Source organism: Brachionichthys hirsutus, chromosome 16, assembly GCF_040956055.1.
Source record: "Brachionichthys hirsutus isolate HB-005 chromosome 16, CSIRO-AGI_Bhir_v1, whole genome shotgun sequence".
In the NCBI taxonomy this organism is placed as follows: domain Eukaryota; kingdom Metazoa; phylum Chordata; class Actinopteri; order Lophiiformes; family Brachionichthyidae; genus Brachionichthys; species Brachionichthys hirsutus.
The window spans coordinates 9,962,218-9,977,557 of NC_090912.1; the positions used below are offsets into that span (position 1 = coordinate 9,962,218).

At 45.4% G+C, this 15,340-nt stretch overlaps 1 protein-coding gene across 1 annotated transcript; it reads right to left on the reverse strand.

The window, feature by feature from the left end:
* Positions 1 to 1,100: 1,100 nt before the first annotated feature.
* On the reverse strand, positions 1,101 to 7,701 carry rad23aa (RAD23 homolog A, nucleotide excision repair protein a). The gene is made up of 9 exons (XM_068749917.1): positions 7,520 to 7,701; positions 5,276 to 5,437; positions 4,975 to 5,192; positions 4,859 to 4,902; positions 3,569 to 3,696; positions 3,351 to 3,441; positions 2,380 to 2,510; positions 2,123 to 2,284; positions 1,101 to 2,024 (listed from the first exon to the last, which is right to left on the reverse strand). Exons 1-9 carry the CDS (start codon positions 7,583 to 7,585, stop codon positions 1,911 to 1,913), a joined length of 1,116 nt encoding a protein of 371 aa, XP_068606018.1. The 5' UTR covers positions 7,586 to 7,701; the 3' UTR covers positions 1,101 to 1,910.
* Between the last annotated feature and the right edge of the window lie 7,639 nt (positions 7,702 to 15,340).

The following is a 15,340-nucleotide window of genomic DNA, read 5'->3' on the forward strand; positions in this document are numbered from 1 at the left end:
GAAAGAGGGACAAACAGAGGGAGAGAGAGCACAGGACTGCAGGGAAGAGAGAGAGATTACTCACATATATTTATAACATGAATAATCAGATAGAGAGGGACTTGTGTTGGGTGATATTTTTCTTTATTTATTATTTAATATTATTTACTTGAATAAGTTTGATTATTGATCGATGGAGTAGTGTGGTTTTCTTAACCCAATCAATTGAAATTATTTATGCTATAATAACAGCAATAATCTATCCATATATTTTTACAACTATACAATTGAATATGCAATGTTTGTAACTTAAGTAGTGAACTGATCAAACGGAAAAAATCAGCAACATGTCAATAACAATAGCAACACGCTGCAGTCAGGAAATTAATAATCTGCTGGAGGTGACTATTGAAAGTTATTTGAACTTTTTTGTTTTTTCCAGCATGTGCTGAAATGTTAATCCCAGCTACATATGGAGCTCAGGATCAGCACTGGACAGCTCCATAGGTAGCAATATATGGAGCTGTCCAGTGCTGATCCTGAAGGCGAACTTCAGCACTGGACAGCTCCATGGTTGGGAGTCTCATCCTAAGGGTCAAACTAACGTGGGACGGTTACTTTAAGGCGGACGGGCGACCGGATGCTGCTGGATCAAACATCAGCCCCACATCTGGCAGCGAATACCCTCGAGTATCAGGCCGTGTTTAAAGCCTCGGTTATTTGCTATTACGAACGGTATGTAATTAGTTCAACCATTTTGGTTGGACGGAGCATCTCAGCCACAGCTCGTTTACAGGTGCCGTGTGCATTGTGAGGTCCTTGTGGAGCTCTGTGTTACATGTTCCAGTCCAGGGCACCCAGCAGGACCGACATCCATCCATCCAGGGCAGCGGTCGGCCGACAGGCTGCTCCTCCCTCGGGAGCTCTGGCCACAGGCGGGGGGAGGGGGCGGGGCATAAATGATTTGAGCCGGTTTCATTTTTGTTTGAAATGTTCCCCGAGCTGGTTCCCTGTTCCATACCTGAAGCTTTTGTGTATTTCTTTTAGATGAGTTGTTAGAGTTTGGGTTTTTTTTTTATACATCAGACGAGTTAATCAATCGACAGATTCTCAAGGCATCGTTTGGGACCTGTTTATTGAAGATGAACAGAAGCTGCTGCTGAATTGTTCTCATTTCGACCTCGGCACATTGACGTGCGAACACATCCGACTCGAACACTTAACAGCGTCAAAGCAAGCGCTTCCAAATTGTTTTGGTTTCTGGATTTCATTTTTAAAACGTGTCGTCTCACCGACACGAACGCTAAAAGAGACGGGAGAACTTCTGATCAGTTGTATCGACGAGCAACATCTACGCATTTCATCCGAGTGGCTCCAGTTGATCCCTCGACGGGGGGGTGTTTGTTGACACAAGCACCTCGACGGGGGCGTTTGTTGATACAAGCTTGACACACACTGATAATGTGTGCAGTTGTGAATCCCACGACTGCATTAAAAAACTTAGAGAACGCAACTTTCCAGTACATTTTTTGTAGCGTAGCTGTATCGCATCCATATGGACAGGCACACAGACGTGGACTCACACACAAGCACCCCTCCCCCCCCCAACAATATTCACATAGCGCGTCTAAAATCAAATTATAGCTCTCCCTCGACAAACCCCACACATTCCATTGGAATTGACGTGGATTTGATCATTCACTTTTCCACCTAAGCCTTCGGGAATACAAGTATGACCTTCCTGCACACAACCTCCATTTTGTGTACGTTAAAGTGTGCATCCACCCCGTCGACCCGCCCCATCCCATCTCTGCTCGCTCTCCCCTCCCGAGCTGAGGCTGGGAGGTGCAAGTCTTTAAACCGAGCTGAAGAGGGGAGGGGAGGGCGGGGGGGGAGGGGGGGGAAGCAGGGAGGCAGCGTCTGTCGTCCGCTCAGTCGTCTTCCAGGCCCTGGTTGAGGAGAAAGTTGGCTGCCAGGTTCTCGTTCTTCTCGCAGGCGAAGTAGGCCTGGATGACCAGCGTCTCGGAGAAACCCAAGGCTTTCAACTGCCGGCACAAAGAAACCACCTTAAAGCCCCCCCCCAGCAACACGCCGGACTCATCCCTCCCACTCCTCCTCCTCCTCCTCCTCATCCCTCACTCACTCGCTCAATGGCTTCCTTCTCCTGAGGCGTAACCTGGATGTAGTCGACAGGGCCACCCTCCTCCCCCGCCGCTCCCATCTCTCCCACCTCTGGCGCCTCCCCCCCCTCAACCACCTGCTCGTTCAGCATCTGGATGAACAGCTCCTGGTGCTGGCTGATCTCCTGGAGGAGAAGCAGCAATAAGGCAGGAGGTCAGAGTGAAGCGTTTGTGGAGTTCAGGCCCCCCCGAGTAGCTGCCGAGTAGCGGCTAGCGTTACCTGCAGGAGCTGCGGGTTCTCCCTGCCCAGCTGCTGGAGGAGCGCTGGGAGCACCGCCGGGTTCTGTCGGATCGCTTGTCTCATGCGCTGAAACTGGGGCTGGGTCCGCAAGAAGGCAAGCGGGTTCTCTCCTGGTGACACACAAAAAACAACCGTCGGGCGTGCAGAACGTACCCAGAGCGTAAAGGAAGCGTTCTAAGTGAACAGGTTCCAGAGGAGAACCGAGATGCGGCCAATCAGCAGTTCCCCTTTCACACACGGGTTCGACTGGATTTGTTTTTATTTTGTTTTTAGAGAAATCTGTTTTGAAAAGGCTGGAAAATTCCAGAATACTCTGGAAATTCAAAAGGCACCTGCCCAGTACATGAAAGTACATAAATATATATATATATATAATCAATATAAAACAAACTACCAAAAAGAGCCCAACTTTGTTCATCGTAGCAACAAATAAAGCTTAAAATGATCCTTAAATACTGAAGGCTTCAGGCCGTTTAACGAGTCTGTCGTCCAAACTGTAACCATGGAAACAAAACATGACTCAAATTCCAAACGATTTTTGAAAATGAACACTTAAACAAAAGGAATGTTTTGGGAAATCAGAGCAGAAAGAAAGAGATCTCTCCGTTTACTCTTGATACCCCTCTCTGACCAATCAGAGGGCTGCTCTGTCTGCATCCCTGGAAGGAGCCGGGAGCCATCGGCGACGCGTCACCGGCGGCGGCGAGTTTCTGGACCAAGCAGAGGAAACGAGGCCCGACTGGTCCGACCGTCGACACAGGCCGATGGTAATAACACGTTCAGTGTGCAACGACTCGTGTAACGAGTCTGTTACACACTGAACAGACTCGTGAAGCCCCCAAACCAAAATAGAATCTCACGGCGACTGGTTTTCATTTCTCACGCAGCAGGGGCAAACACACGCGGTGACTGCTTTTATTTTTGGAATGAGATGAGCCACAAGCCTTTACCCTCTGCTAGGGACGCCGGGGCTTCTGTGGGCAGAGATGCAGGGGCCTGCATTGGGGGGTTGCTCTCCTGGACTGGGCTGGTGGGAATACCCTGGAAGCAACAACACAGTCGCACCAAAGGACGTGAAGCGCCGTTTAGTGATTTACGGCTCAGCATTAAGAACTCCCAATAAAGCACGCCGGCTTGTGTGCGGACAGTGGTGCATTGTGGGACTCACGTTGAGGAGGTACTCCACAGCTCGGTGGGGGTTGTTGAAGCTGGCCCTCAGCGCAGCCACCACTCTCTCCCTTTCATATCCTATCGACATGATCTCAGTCAGCATGGTCTCGTACTCGGCTCCAGTCACTGCAAACATCAGGAAGACACGCGATCAGCAACGCTTCGTGGGCGGTGCGCAAATTAAGGAGTATTTCTTTCAATGGATGACATTAGAGAGAACTAAACCTGAAGCAGTGCACAGTGATTTGTGTACAGGGAGGGGGGGGGGGGCGTCGACTTACAACCTATGCGACTCGCGATAGTTTGACTTTACGACCGCACTCGCTTGTTCTTTACGACGTAGCGGAAAGCGAGCGAGTCGAGTGTACAACAGTTTCTTCAGTCTCAACCGCGACGTCTACCGAGAGGAAATGGTCTCTTTCTACTCCGAAATGTCCCGTATCGTAACTCAACATAATATACTAACAGTAATCTAACATTGGCCGACTCACGACAAAACCCTCGGAACCAAATGCTGCCGTAAGTCAACGACCTCCCGTACATGTACCGTTCAGGGGTCGAGGTATTACTGCATGTTATTATATTTAACACCTCACAGGAAATGGAACACTAAATGTTCTTAAATACTAATTGTGACGACCCCTCACGGGACAAGCTGAAAGTACAGTAGCAACTGTTTAATACACGGATGTGATCATGCGCGTCACCACCAGGCTCTTTGTTGGTTCAGTTAGCTAGCTAGCAGCGGTGTTAGCGTGGTGCGTAAACCAGCTTTCCTGGTTGGATGAGGGCGTCTGGATTTATTTCAAGAGGAGAACGGGCGACATGCGGCCTTTGCTGTGAAAGTGTGGTGTGCGGCGGCAATTTGAGACTAAACACATTTTTATCTTATTATTTAACACAATTTTATTATTAAGTATTGTAAAGTGGCACGCATCGTCCCCTAGTCCAATTAATAAACGGCACACGAGCTTTAAAAGCAGCATGAGGTTTGCTTTGCTCTACGAGTACGTATATAATCTGAGTGGAACCAATGGGAATCCCCTTTGCGCTCTGCGGCTCCACAATAAGCGAAGGCTAACTTTTGTCTGTCTAAATATATCAACAGTATAAGTTACAATGGCCTGTAAAGTCCCGGAATCACAGCTGCAGCCATTTCTGGGACAGCAAGCATGACCAGGAAATGCATTATTAAGCCACAAATAACAGTCAGTTGTCTAGAATTACACATCGTATCTGGAGGTGAGCAAACATCACTCGTCTGGCAGGAAGCCCCCCCGTGACCTACCGAGTGTTGAGGAGGCATCCAGACCTTGACCCCCGCTGCTGCAGCTGCAAAACAAAGCAGAAGAAATCAGACCTCGGTTCTGACTTGAGATGGACCGAGTGGTTTTTTTGTGCTACCTGGCTGGAGGCTGTGGTTCCGTGGTGGCAGCACTTGGCTCGTCTTTGGCCTCCTCAGAGGGAGTCGGGGTATCTGCTGGGGTCGGGGTCGGGGTCGGGGCCGGGGCCGAAGGTGGCGTTGTGGCTGGGACAGCTATCGATGTGGAGCCCGAGTCCTGGACGGGGGGGGGCTTTGGGGATTCTGAAGCCGGAGGTGAGGCGGCAGATGTGGATTTAGCCTTTTGCCAGATTAAATGAAAAGAAATGTTAGAATAGAAAAGTGAAATGTAACATTTTTGGATCTCACATTTTTAAATCTCACCTTGGACACCATGACGACGACAAAATTCTTCTCATCGATTTTGTACTCCTTAATAGGTTTGTCATCCTGCAGGATCTTTCCAGCGTAGATCAGCTTCTGTCCAGACACAGGAAAGTTGTCTTTTCCTTTTTCCACCTCTATCTTCTCTTTCAAAGCCTTCACCTGGTGAAAAAGCGGAAACACATAAAAACAGAACCGTCGGCACGCCGATAAGAGGGAAGTTCTCCAGTCACACCTGCGAACTAAAAGGTTCGAGTCAGTAGAGCAGGTGAGCTGCAGAAGTAAGAGAAGCCGTAAAGGTGCGTTCAGCAGTTCCACACATCTCAGCGAGACACTGCTCAAAATAAATGAGATGCACGAAAACCCATCCGGATGACAGACTCCGTGAGCAGCGCAAGTTCTGCTGGCTCAACGCTGGTCCAAAACGAGCATGCTAGAAACAACTTAGCAAGCTTATCATGACCAGTGAAGCTAATGATGACTGGCAGGGTCAGCGTTAGCAATCATAGCACGGGGCAGCTAAGTTCCGTGCAGACAAAATAACACAACGAATAACACTAAGAGTAAACCAACAGCGACACGAACCCGGAAGTATGAGGAAACACTTTGCAGCCGCGTCGCCACGACTTTGTCAACAGGCTAATCAGCTAGCAGACTGGCTAACGTTTTTGTTAGTAAGGTTTCGCGTTGTTAACCCTTATGCGGTGTTAGGGTCCGAACGGACCCGTTTCAAGAACGTAAAATGCAATTAATGCCGTCAAACATTTTTTAATCGGAACAAGGCTTATAGTATGTGCTCATGGTGGCTATTTAAACACAAAAACACTAATGTTCACCATTTTAGCATATTCTGAATCGACACACCAACACGCCCCAGACCAGCTACCCCCACACCAACACGCCCCAGACCAGCAGGCCCTCCACACCAACACGCCCCAGACCAGCAGGCCCTCCACACCAACACGCCCCAGAACAGCAGGCCCTCCACACCAAGACGCCCCAGACCAGCAGGCCCTCCACACCAACACGCCCCAGACCAGCAGGCCCTCCACACCAACACGCCCCAGACCAGCAGGCCCTCCACACCAACACGCCCCAGACCAGCAGGCCCTCCACACCAACACGCCCCAGACCAGCAGGCCCCACACCAACACGCCCCAGACCAGCAGGCCCTCCACACCAACACACCCCAAACCAGCAGGCCCTCCACACCAACACGCCCCAAACCAGCAGGCCCTCCACACCAACACGCCCCAGACCAGCTACCCCCACACCAACACGCCCCAGAACAGCCACCCCCACACCAACACGCCCCAGAACAGCTACCCCCACACCAACACGCCCCAGACCAGCTACCCCCACACCAACACGCCCCAGAACAGCCACCCCCACACCAACACGCCCCAGAACAGCTACCCCCACACCAACACGCCCCAGACCAGCAGGCCCTCCACACCAGGGCGTGCCAAAGACGGTAGGGTACGAAAGAGGTGCCAGTCCTGTCCCTCCACCAAAGACAGAAAAACTAACATCACTTGTGACAAGTGTGAAAAATACATCTGTCTTGAGCACACGCACACTGTAAAATGCTGTGATGCATGCATCTGGACACCCCACACACACACACACACACACACACACACACACACACACACGCAGTCAGTCAGTGTTTGCCCATACAGGGTGAGAAAAAAACACTGTTCCATGTTCCATGTTCTAAATAATGTTTTATTGCTTGATCTATTGATTTATTTCCATAATAGTTCTAAAACCCACAAAGCAGTTTTCTCCGTAAAGTGTCTTCATATATTACCCTGTTATAGTCAGATTGTATAATTATTTACCAATTTTCAGCATGAGTGAATATAATCCTATTTTCGAGTGAAAAAAATAGGTATATTGTGTCTTAGGGCCATATGGGGGCCAAATAATATAATGTTTGATATGGGGACTGTGGTTATGATGAGCTAATAAGTTAGTGATGAAGTACAGAACAAAACTGGATGACTGGATGATTTTTTGGGGTGGTTGGTACTGAGTTACAAACCGGGTCCGAACGGACCCGGTTAACACCAAATTAAGATAAATAAGCACAGCATAAGGGTTAAATCAGTGTTTCGTTTGGGTTGACTAACATTCAGAAATACGATTTATTTTTTTAAGGGCGTTCCTGTTAAGTTAAATGTTCGTCCGACAGCTAGTACCGCTAGCTAAAAGTTAGCAAGTTAGCTCATAGCCACTCACCGTTAGTTCGGGGTCTATCTCGATTTGTATAGTCTGCTGCTGCAGTGTTTTAAGCGTGATCTGCATGGCGGCGGTGACGTCAGGTGGGCCTCAAACGAAGAGATCGGTGCTCGTCAAAGCGGTCAATTTGTTTTTAAAGTTGACGTTTCTAGTAAGATAAGAACGAGCAGAGAAATGTGTGTAGCCATGAGCACTCAACAAATCGCCATCTTTGGTGACAAGTTGGTGGTGCAACACGAAAAAAGGTCCGCCGGAAGGTCTGGAATGTCCTGCTAGGAACGGAGAACTCGCACCTGGATAAATTACTCATGGTGTGCAAAGATTCACCTTGAAAATTCAGTTTTAATGGAATGCTTTCAGAATTGATAATTAAATATATAGGGAGTGACAGTTTGACTGTGAACAAAAATTCTATTCTATTCTATTCTATTAAAATTTTTGATGAGAAATTGCATTATATAAATGATATCTACGTTTATTCACACAGCAATATCTCTAATTGAAATTAGATCTTGGGGGTAAATGCTATAAGTTATAAACCATTACATTTCACTGGGAATATATTATAATGAATATAATGCACCTGTTATTACAACCCAATAAGTGCATGATGAACTTGATATACCTGCTCACACCATCAACAAAGTAATTTTCCAGTTGCTCTTTATTTTGGAAGTTCTGATTTTTTAAGTGGCTATTTTCAACTTTAGTGTTATATCGGTGCGGTTCTTAACAAGACCAGCAGGAGGCGAAGTTTGACTTTATGAAGACAGTACTGCAGACATCAGCACTGGGGTAATTGAAAAGAAGGAGGGTGGATAGCCGGGAGGAATAAATGAAGCGCCTTTTTAAAATGTTTGTTTAGGATGATGCATTATTTGTCTGATTCATTCAGTGTCTGGAACAAGGAGCTGTGAAAGCGTGGAAACTGAGATACCGTAGACGTGTGGCTGCAGAGGAGAATGAGTTCAGTCCCATGTATCCATGACTGATGCAGTGACAGACAGGGAGTGGGACGATGGTCCAGGCCTTCATATGTTGGATGTATGAGGACAGCTTTGATCAGATTTAATCAGTTATAAAGCCTATTTGACTGAATTTTTGTGGTTCTTCTCTCATTTTAAACCACATCACCAAGTTACACATGCGTACACACACACACACACATCCTAACATACATTTACACTGCATCCACTAGTCCAACCTCCCAGCAGGCAGTGGGACATAAATATTTTAGCTTGTTACCCGCCGATCCATTGCTTAATGCCATGTTTGGCAGGGTCTGTAGGTCCTTTCTCTACGCCCTGCTGCTACTCTACCTCTTTTCCTTTCTCTATCCACCTTTCCTGTCCTCCAGATTTTGATTTTCACACCTCCACGTGGCCATCTTGGCTTTGCCCTCATTTTCCTGCCATCGAGCCTGCTGTCTTTTTCTGAGTGGATCGGCCTGAAGTGTAAACTGGCGTGAGCTCTGGTGAGAGGAGTCCATGGGAGAAGAGGTGGGGAAAGGCCCAGGAGAAGAGAAGATAGGAAGGGAGGGAAGACAGGAAGGACTGCTAATGGTAGATTGTCAGAAATGCATGGGGCATGAATGAAAGGAGGGAAACAGGATATGTGTGTATGTGTGTGTGTGGGGGGGGGGGGGGGGGGGGGGTATCAGAATCAGAACACTTTATTGATCCCAGTGGGAAACGGGCTGCTGCTATGCGTCTTTAGGATAGGATAGGATAAGTTGCAGTTACAAGCACATGTAATACATATTAAACAAACATAGATTGGCATGGCAATGCTGCACTGGGAACGTGGGGGGATTTTTTTTCCATGATGATAAGGATGCTGTCCAGCTCTGAGAAGCCAGGGTCAGGGGGTGGGGGTACAGAACAGAACGCTGTGCGTGTGCGTGCGTGTGTGTGTGTGTGTGAGAGGACGGTGCCCTAAATGTGTGTTCATCTGGGTTAATTCTCCAGGACAGAACTATTAAAGATTAACAACAATCCACCATGTTTTATTGAGACGTGCTGCATTCATGTGCATATGGCTCAAAAACACAGACCTACTTACAAACAATGTCTGCAGGCTTTTATTTTACCAGACAAAAATATCTCTTCTGTAAAGCCGCGCTGTGACTGAAGGCATTGCTTTCTGCTGCAGTGCTGCAATGCAGTGGTACCTTTCAGCTTGGACTCGGTTGTATGTCCACATTTATGGCCATCCTGCTTCTGTGTTTGGGACTGGGCATAAACATATATTAGTAGATTAAAGAAACACTTTAGCTGATTTGTTGCTGAGGTACATCTAATCTTTTATTAAGCAACTTTCATTGATTATAAGTGTTGTTGTTTGCAATCTATCTTTACCCTGAACTGATTATAGTGATGCAGCAAGAGGAGTTTATCCAAACAAGGTGACAGCGTGCTGTGTCCTTTTACCAGCATGCAAATGTACCTGAAATGGCATTATATTCTTTAAAACAATGACATAGAAATTAAAAATAAATACCATTAAACAATATATCCATTAATTAAAATGTCATTATTGCTCTAGATCAGGGGTGTCAAACTCATTTTCTCCAAGGGCCACATTAGCATTATGTTTGCCCTCCAAAGGCCAAATGTAAACCGTAACACAGTAAAAAATGTAACTAAATGTAATGTCATTTAATCTAAAATAAATGTAACTACTCCTTAACATGCTGTTAAATAACTATTTATGTTTTTATTTAACTCTTTGGCCACCACAGTAATTACAATAAAATATTCAGTTTTGATATCACGTTTTGAAAAGGTTGTAACTTAATAATTGTTAGAGATAAAGCCATACTGTAAATGATAAAAATCATAAGTATGAACCAAAGTTTGTGATGGGAATAAATTAACACATCTAATAATGTGGAAAAGTTCCATTCAAATGCAATCATCACGCAGGAACAAAGATAATCGATACAAAATCAAAGGAAAACCAAAAAGCCACCACCTTGTCTTGTCATGGACATGCAGAAACCAAAAAAAACAACCGAAGTGGGCAAGATAAAGAACATTCCCCGAGTCAATGCCGTGGAAAAGACGTCACTTTCAGGATCAGCACTGGACAGCTCCATATGTAGCCAACTACCTATGGAGCTGTCCAGTGCTGAAGTTCACCTTCAGGATCAGCACTGGACAGCTCCATAAACCTTTGGCAACTATTTTCTCTCTCCCAAAAGGCCAGAGTGCTGTGACATTTCTTTTCCATGGTCGGAGCACAAGCCAGTTATTTTCTCTTCAATCATAACAGTGAAACTGAACAAACCCTCATGACTGCAAAACCAGTGTTCCACCAGATATATTGCACTAAGACTATGTAAATACCGTATAAATACTGGACCTATACATTGTACATACAGTTAATTATTCTGTTTCTTTGTTGAGTGCAGAATTTTTGCTGATATAATTTCGCTATGGGATTGTTAAAGTATATATCTGATTCTGATATACATGTGGCACAGATACTGCATAAATACTGTACATCCAAACCAATAAATCTTTTTATACACACACAAATAAACGTGCCCAAAATAACTTTTAATTGGCGCGTTACTGGCTGTAGGCCCACCAACCGTGTCAGTCCTCCTCCACCTCCTCTGTGTGTGTGTGTGTCTGTGTGTGAATTGCTGTCACCATTACAATGAGTGAGTCACGTATGCAACCCGCAGGGATTCTTGTTAAAATGAGAGTTTTGGGACCAGTGAGGCCTCAACACACAAACACACACACAAACACACACATAAACACACACATGTAGTGTTGCAGCAGCACGCTCTGTCATGCTGGTGTGTTTGTGTCGTTTTAGTATATTAATGCCAGTTCAGTAAACATGTTTATCACCATGGCTGTGCTCCGCCGCGTCGTCTGAGCGACGCCCCATTCCGTCATTAACAGTAAAACCACAGTCAGCTGTCAGAGTGGTTCAAGCAGAGGAGCAGTGATGCCCCACCTGCTTCATCTCCTCTGCATCTGCAACTCATGACTAACTCAACTTTAGTCATGACAGACACGTTAGATCTGTAAACCTTTATCCCGTCTGATCCTATTTTAAGTTATTTGTCTGTGTTTTTAGTAAGTCGATCTATAGATAGAAATCATCAGATCTCTTGAGGTAAAATTATATTGCTTGATTTTCCAAATAACTTCACCAATATGAAGATGTTTTAAGATAATTACCCCAACTTAAAGGAGACATATTATGAAAAACTCACTTTTCCCATGTTTCTACACTATTATTGTTTATCAATTATGGTCCTTACCAACCCAAAAACAGCTAAATAAACCATCAAGTGAATCCTGCATAGTTTGCGTAGTTCTGTAATTACATTACTGAAACGCGTCTGGCAGAAATCTCACCCCCTGTGATGTCACAGAGGGCAAACGTGCACAAGATGTGCGTGCACACAGCTGCGCACATGCATGCATTGAACTTAGTTTCAGTTTCGTTTTCAGAGGCTTCTCTGTTTGATATTTTGACAAAAACCTTTACAGATATTTCATACAAGTGTCTGGGAACTGTGATACCTTGTTGAAAAAGAGTATAATATGTGATCTTTAAGGGTACAGAAATATTCTCACTTTTAATTGATATCTCCAGTTCATCTGTGAGGTGAATGGTGTTCCCATAAGCCTCAGCTGGACTTTCTGTTAGGAGCTAAAGACCAGTTTAAAAGATGTTTAAATGCAAGCATACTAAAGTAAGATGGTGAACAAGGAACACATTATTCCTTAAACACATTATCACTCAGGCTATGCTCGCATTCATGTTAAAGCAATCCCTCACTGTTTTGACTAATCGGTCTAAAAACACAAGAATATACCTCTACTACGTAAATACATAGACAAAAATATGTAAGTATTTCTTATAAGCAAAAAAATCTGTTTTGTTTCGGGGTTGCCAATGTTGTTCTGGGTGTGGCGTCTCATGACTGCAGCACCGAGCTCAGTGCTATTGATTAGTATAGCAGCGATCTGTTAGCAGCGATCAGCTCCTCCGTTCAGCCTTTGCAGTCTGAACACGTGAGGAAAGTGAGGAAGAAGCCAGAGATGAAAACGGAGATGGAAATCGACGGGAGGACTCTAGATTTGGTCATTGTGTTTGGTGTCTCTGGCATCTACGTTGCCATGCCGACAGAGAGAGAGAGCGTCTGCTGTAAAGAGCTCAATTTTATTTCTGCCGCTGTGCGTGGCAATTATTAGTTTCATATTAACGTTACATCATAACATATATTGGTGTTTACTGTAAACTAATGTCCGCAGTGTGTTTGAATTGTTGTCTGTCTCCGTTGCTCAGGCATGCATTTTAAAAGGTAATATTTTTAGTATTTAACCTAACTTCTCACAAGTCTTTAGAAGGACTTGGTAACTATGTTAAAAAGAGTTCACAATACGATCAAACAACATAGTTCAGGCAAAACTATGTTCTCAACATTGTCCCTTCCAAGCTTCCGTATAATAGTGACTAAATAGGAGGCTGTGTTTCAATGTGAAGTCGAGGCAGGCTCGGTGATTGCCAGGTGACGACAGACGCGTAACTCCTATATGCTGGGTAAACATGGATTCCACTGAGAGTGGAGGTAATGACACCACAGAGGAAAAAGTACTCTGGCACAAACAGACAAACACATAGAAGACACACTGGGGACGGGGGTGCTACAGTCATTAGCAGCTCCAACCGCTCTCTCCTTTTGTCACTTCAACCCTTTAACCCTTCTTTACTTAGTCTCCTTGATTCAGCAAATCTAGGCCACAGATCATGACCCTATCCCAGCTATGCACACACACACACACACACACACAGAGGTAATGCTAATTAGCTCTACATACAGGTCTCAGCTTGCTTTGTGTTAGTCTCTGCACGTATGTGCCCTTCTTCCTTATTTATATCTCCAGATAATAAGGAGGGAGCAGAAAATGTATGAACCATATCTTTTAATTTCTTTATACAGTACATCAAACAGCCAGGTGACTGTTGTCTCAGTAACAACTGGACCTTTCCTTGTAAGGTAAAGCGATGAGGCCCAATCCAGTGCTCTAACGCAGGAGTCGGATCCAGCTCAGTGCATGCGCCTAAATCAACCACATCCCTTCTCCATATACAGCCATGGAGACAATAGAGCTGTGTTCCTGACAGCTTAGCGGTAGGGCAGTAGCCTCGCTTTAAATCCTCTCCTATTTTAGTATCTGCCTCATGATATCAAACACATATAACTCCATGAACTTCATTAATCCGAGGCACATAAATGAGCCACACACCTGCAATGAGTGCATGCGTAGTTTCTTGTGCGTGCATATCCAACATCTTTGTCCATAAATACCCTCGCAAAATGTGCATTTATTGAAATGAAACAAAAGCAGTTCAAGTTCCTTCTTTTTGGTTATCTTTTGCGTGTGTGTGTGTATCTATATAGCAATTAAAAACTCCGTTTTTATTAGCTTTGATTTGGGTGTTTTTAGACACCGGAACGGATACAAATATGTCCATTTGTTTTATGTGGGAAAAAGTTACTTGACATACGAGCGATTTGAGTTAAGAGCTTAGTCCAGGAATGGAATATACTCGTATGCCAAGGTATTACTGTACTGTGGTTTTTCCTCCCAGTGCTTTAGCCGTCTGAACGGTGCTCTCGTGAGAGGATGGGGGAGAAAGAGAAGGTCCTCAAAAGAGTGGATTAAAACGGCTGGATTAGATGGAGTCTGGTGCCCTCAGCAGCACAGAGAGCAGTCGGCCTGGTGTGTGTGGAGGGTGGGATTATCACCACCAGCAGAACGTGCATTAGAGATTGGGCCTTTTTATCTTTATGCACACTGTGTTCATGCTTGTGTGTGCGTGTTGAGGATGGGTTTTTAATCCTAATCCGTTCGTGAATGCACATGCTAAAGACTGACAGGCCATTAGTGCAGATTTTCTGTTTGTGCAATACGGTATATAAACACATGTCCCACGAACACACACTGTGTGTTAAAGTCTGTGCATGTATTTGAACATGCGTGCAAAGATGTGGAGTTGTGTGCACAAGAGTGTAATGTGAGAGTGAATGGGGGGGGGGGGGGGGGTTAGAGGGCCATTAACCAGCGCATTAGCCCTGTGCGGAGAATGGTGGTTTGTGTGTGTGTGTGTGTGTGTGTTCCTGGGGGGGGGGAAAGGACAATAGGGGTGAGGATTTAGCAGTGGGAGAGGAGGGATTGAATGCATTAGTGAATGCATCTGTATGACTTGAAAGGATTGAGGGTAGGTGACCCATAAAAAGCAGACAGACACACCCTGAGCAGGAGTCAGCCGCCTGATCATCTGCTCTTCCTTTTATTCAAAATAAAAGACTATTTGACGATGAAGAATGGTGTCATCCTCAGCCTCACAGAGATATCTGCATCGTCTTTTGAGCTAGGGGATCAGGTGAGCTCTGTCAGGCTCTGGAGCTCCTCGAACAGACCACGTGCCAGTTTAAAATGTCATTCAAACCATTCATATCTAAGACGAGGGATGAAGCTCTGCATTTTTATGAATAGAATCAGCAGGAGGAAGGAAGTTGGGAGCTCGCTGTTAGCGCCAGGTGGTCTGCAGAATCCCGTGGCGCTCTTGGCAGGCAGCGCTAACAGCTAGCAGTTAATGGAGGAAAACATGCAAAGCATTCCCATTCCTATGAAGAGCTGGCATTAAATAGTGACCTGAAGTTGAATGTGGCAACGCAGCAAGTTTAAATGAAGTACATATTACCCAACTTCAACTTGGAGGTTAACATACAATAATACTAATCGTCTCACCTGCTGCCAAATTCTGAGAGCAGACATGAATAGA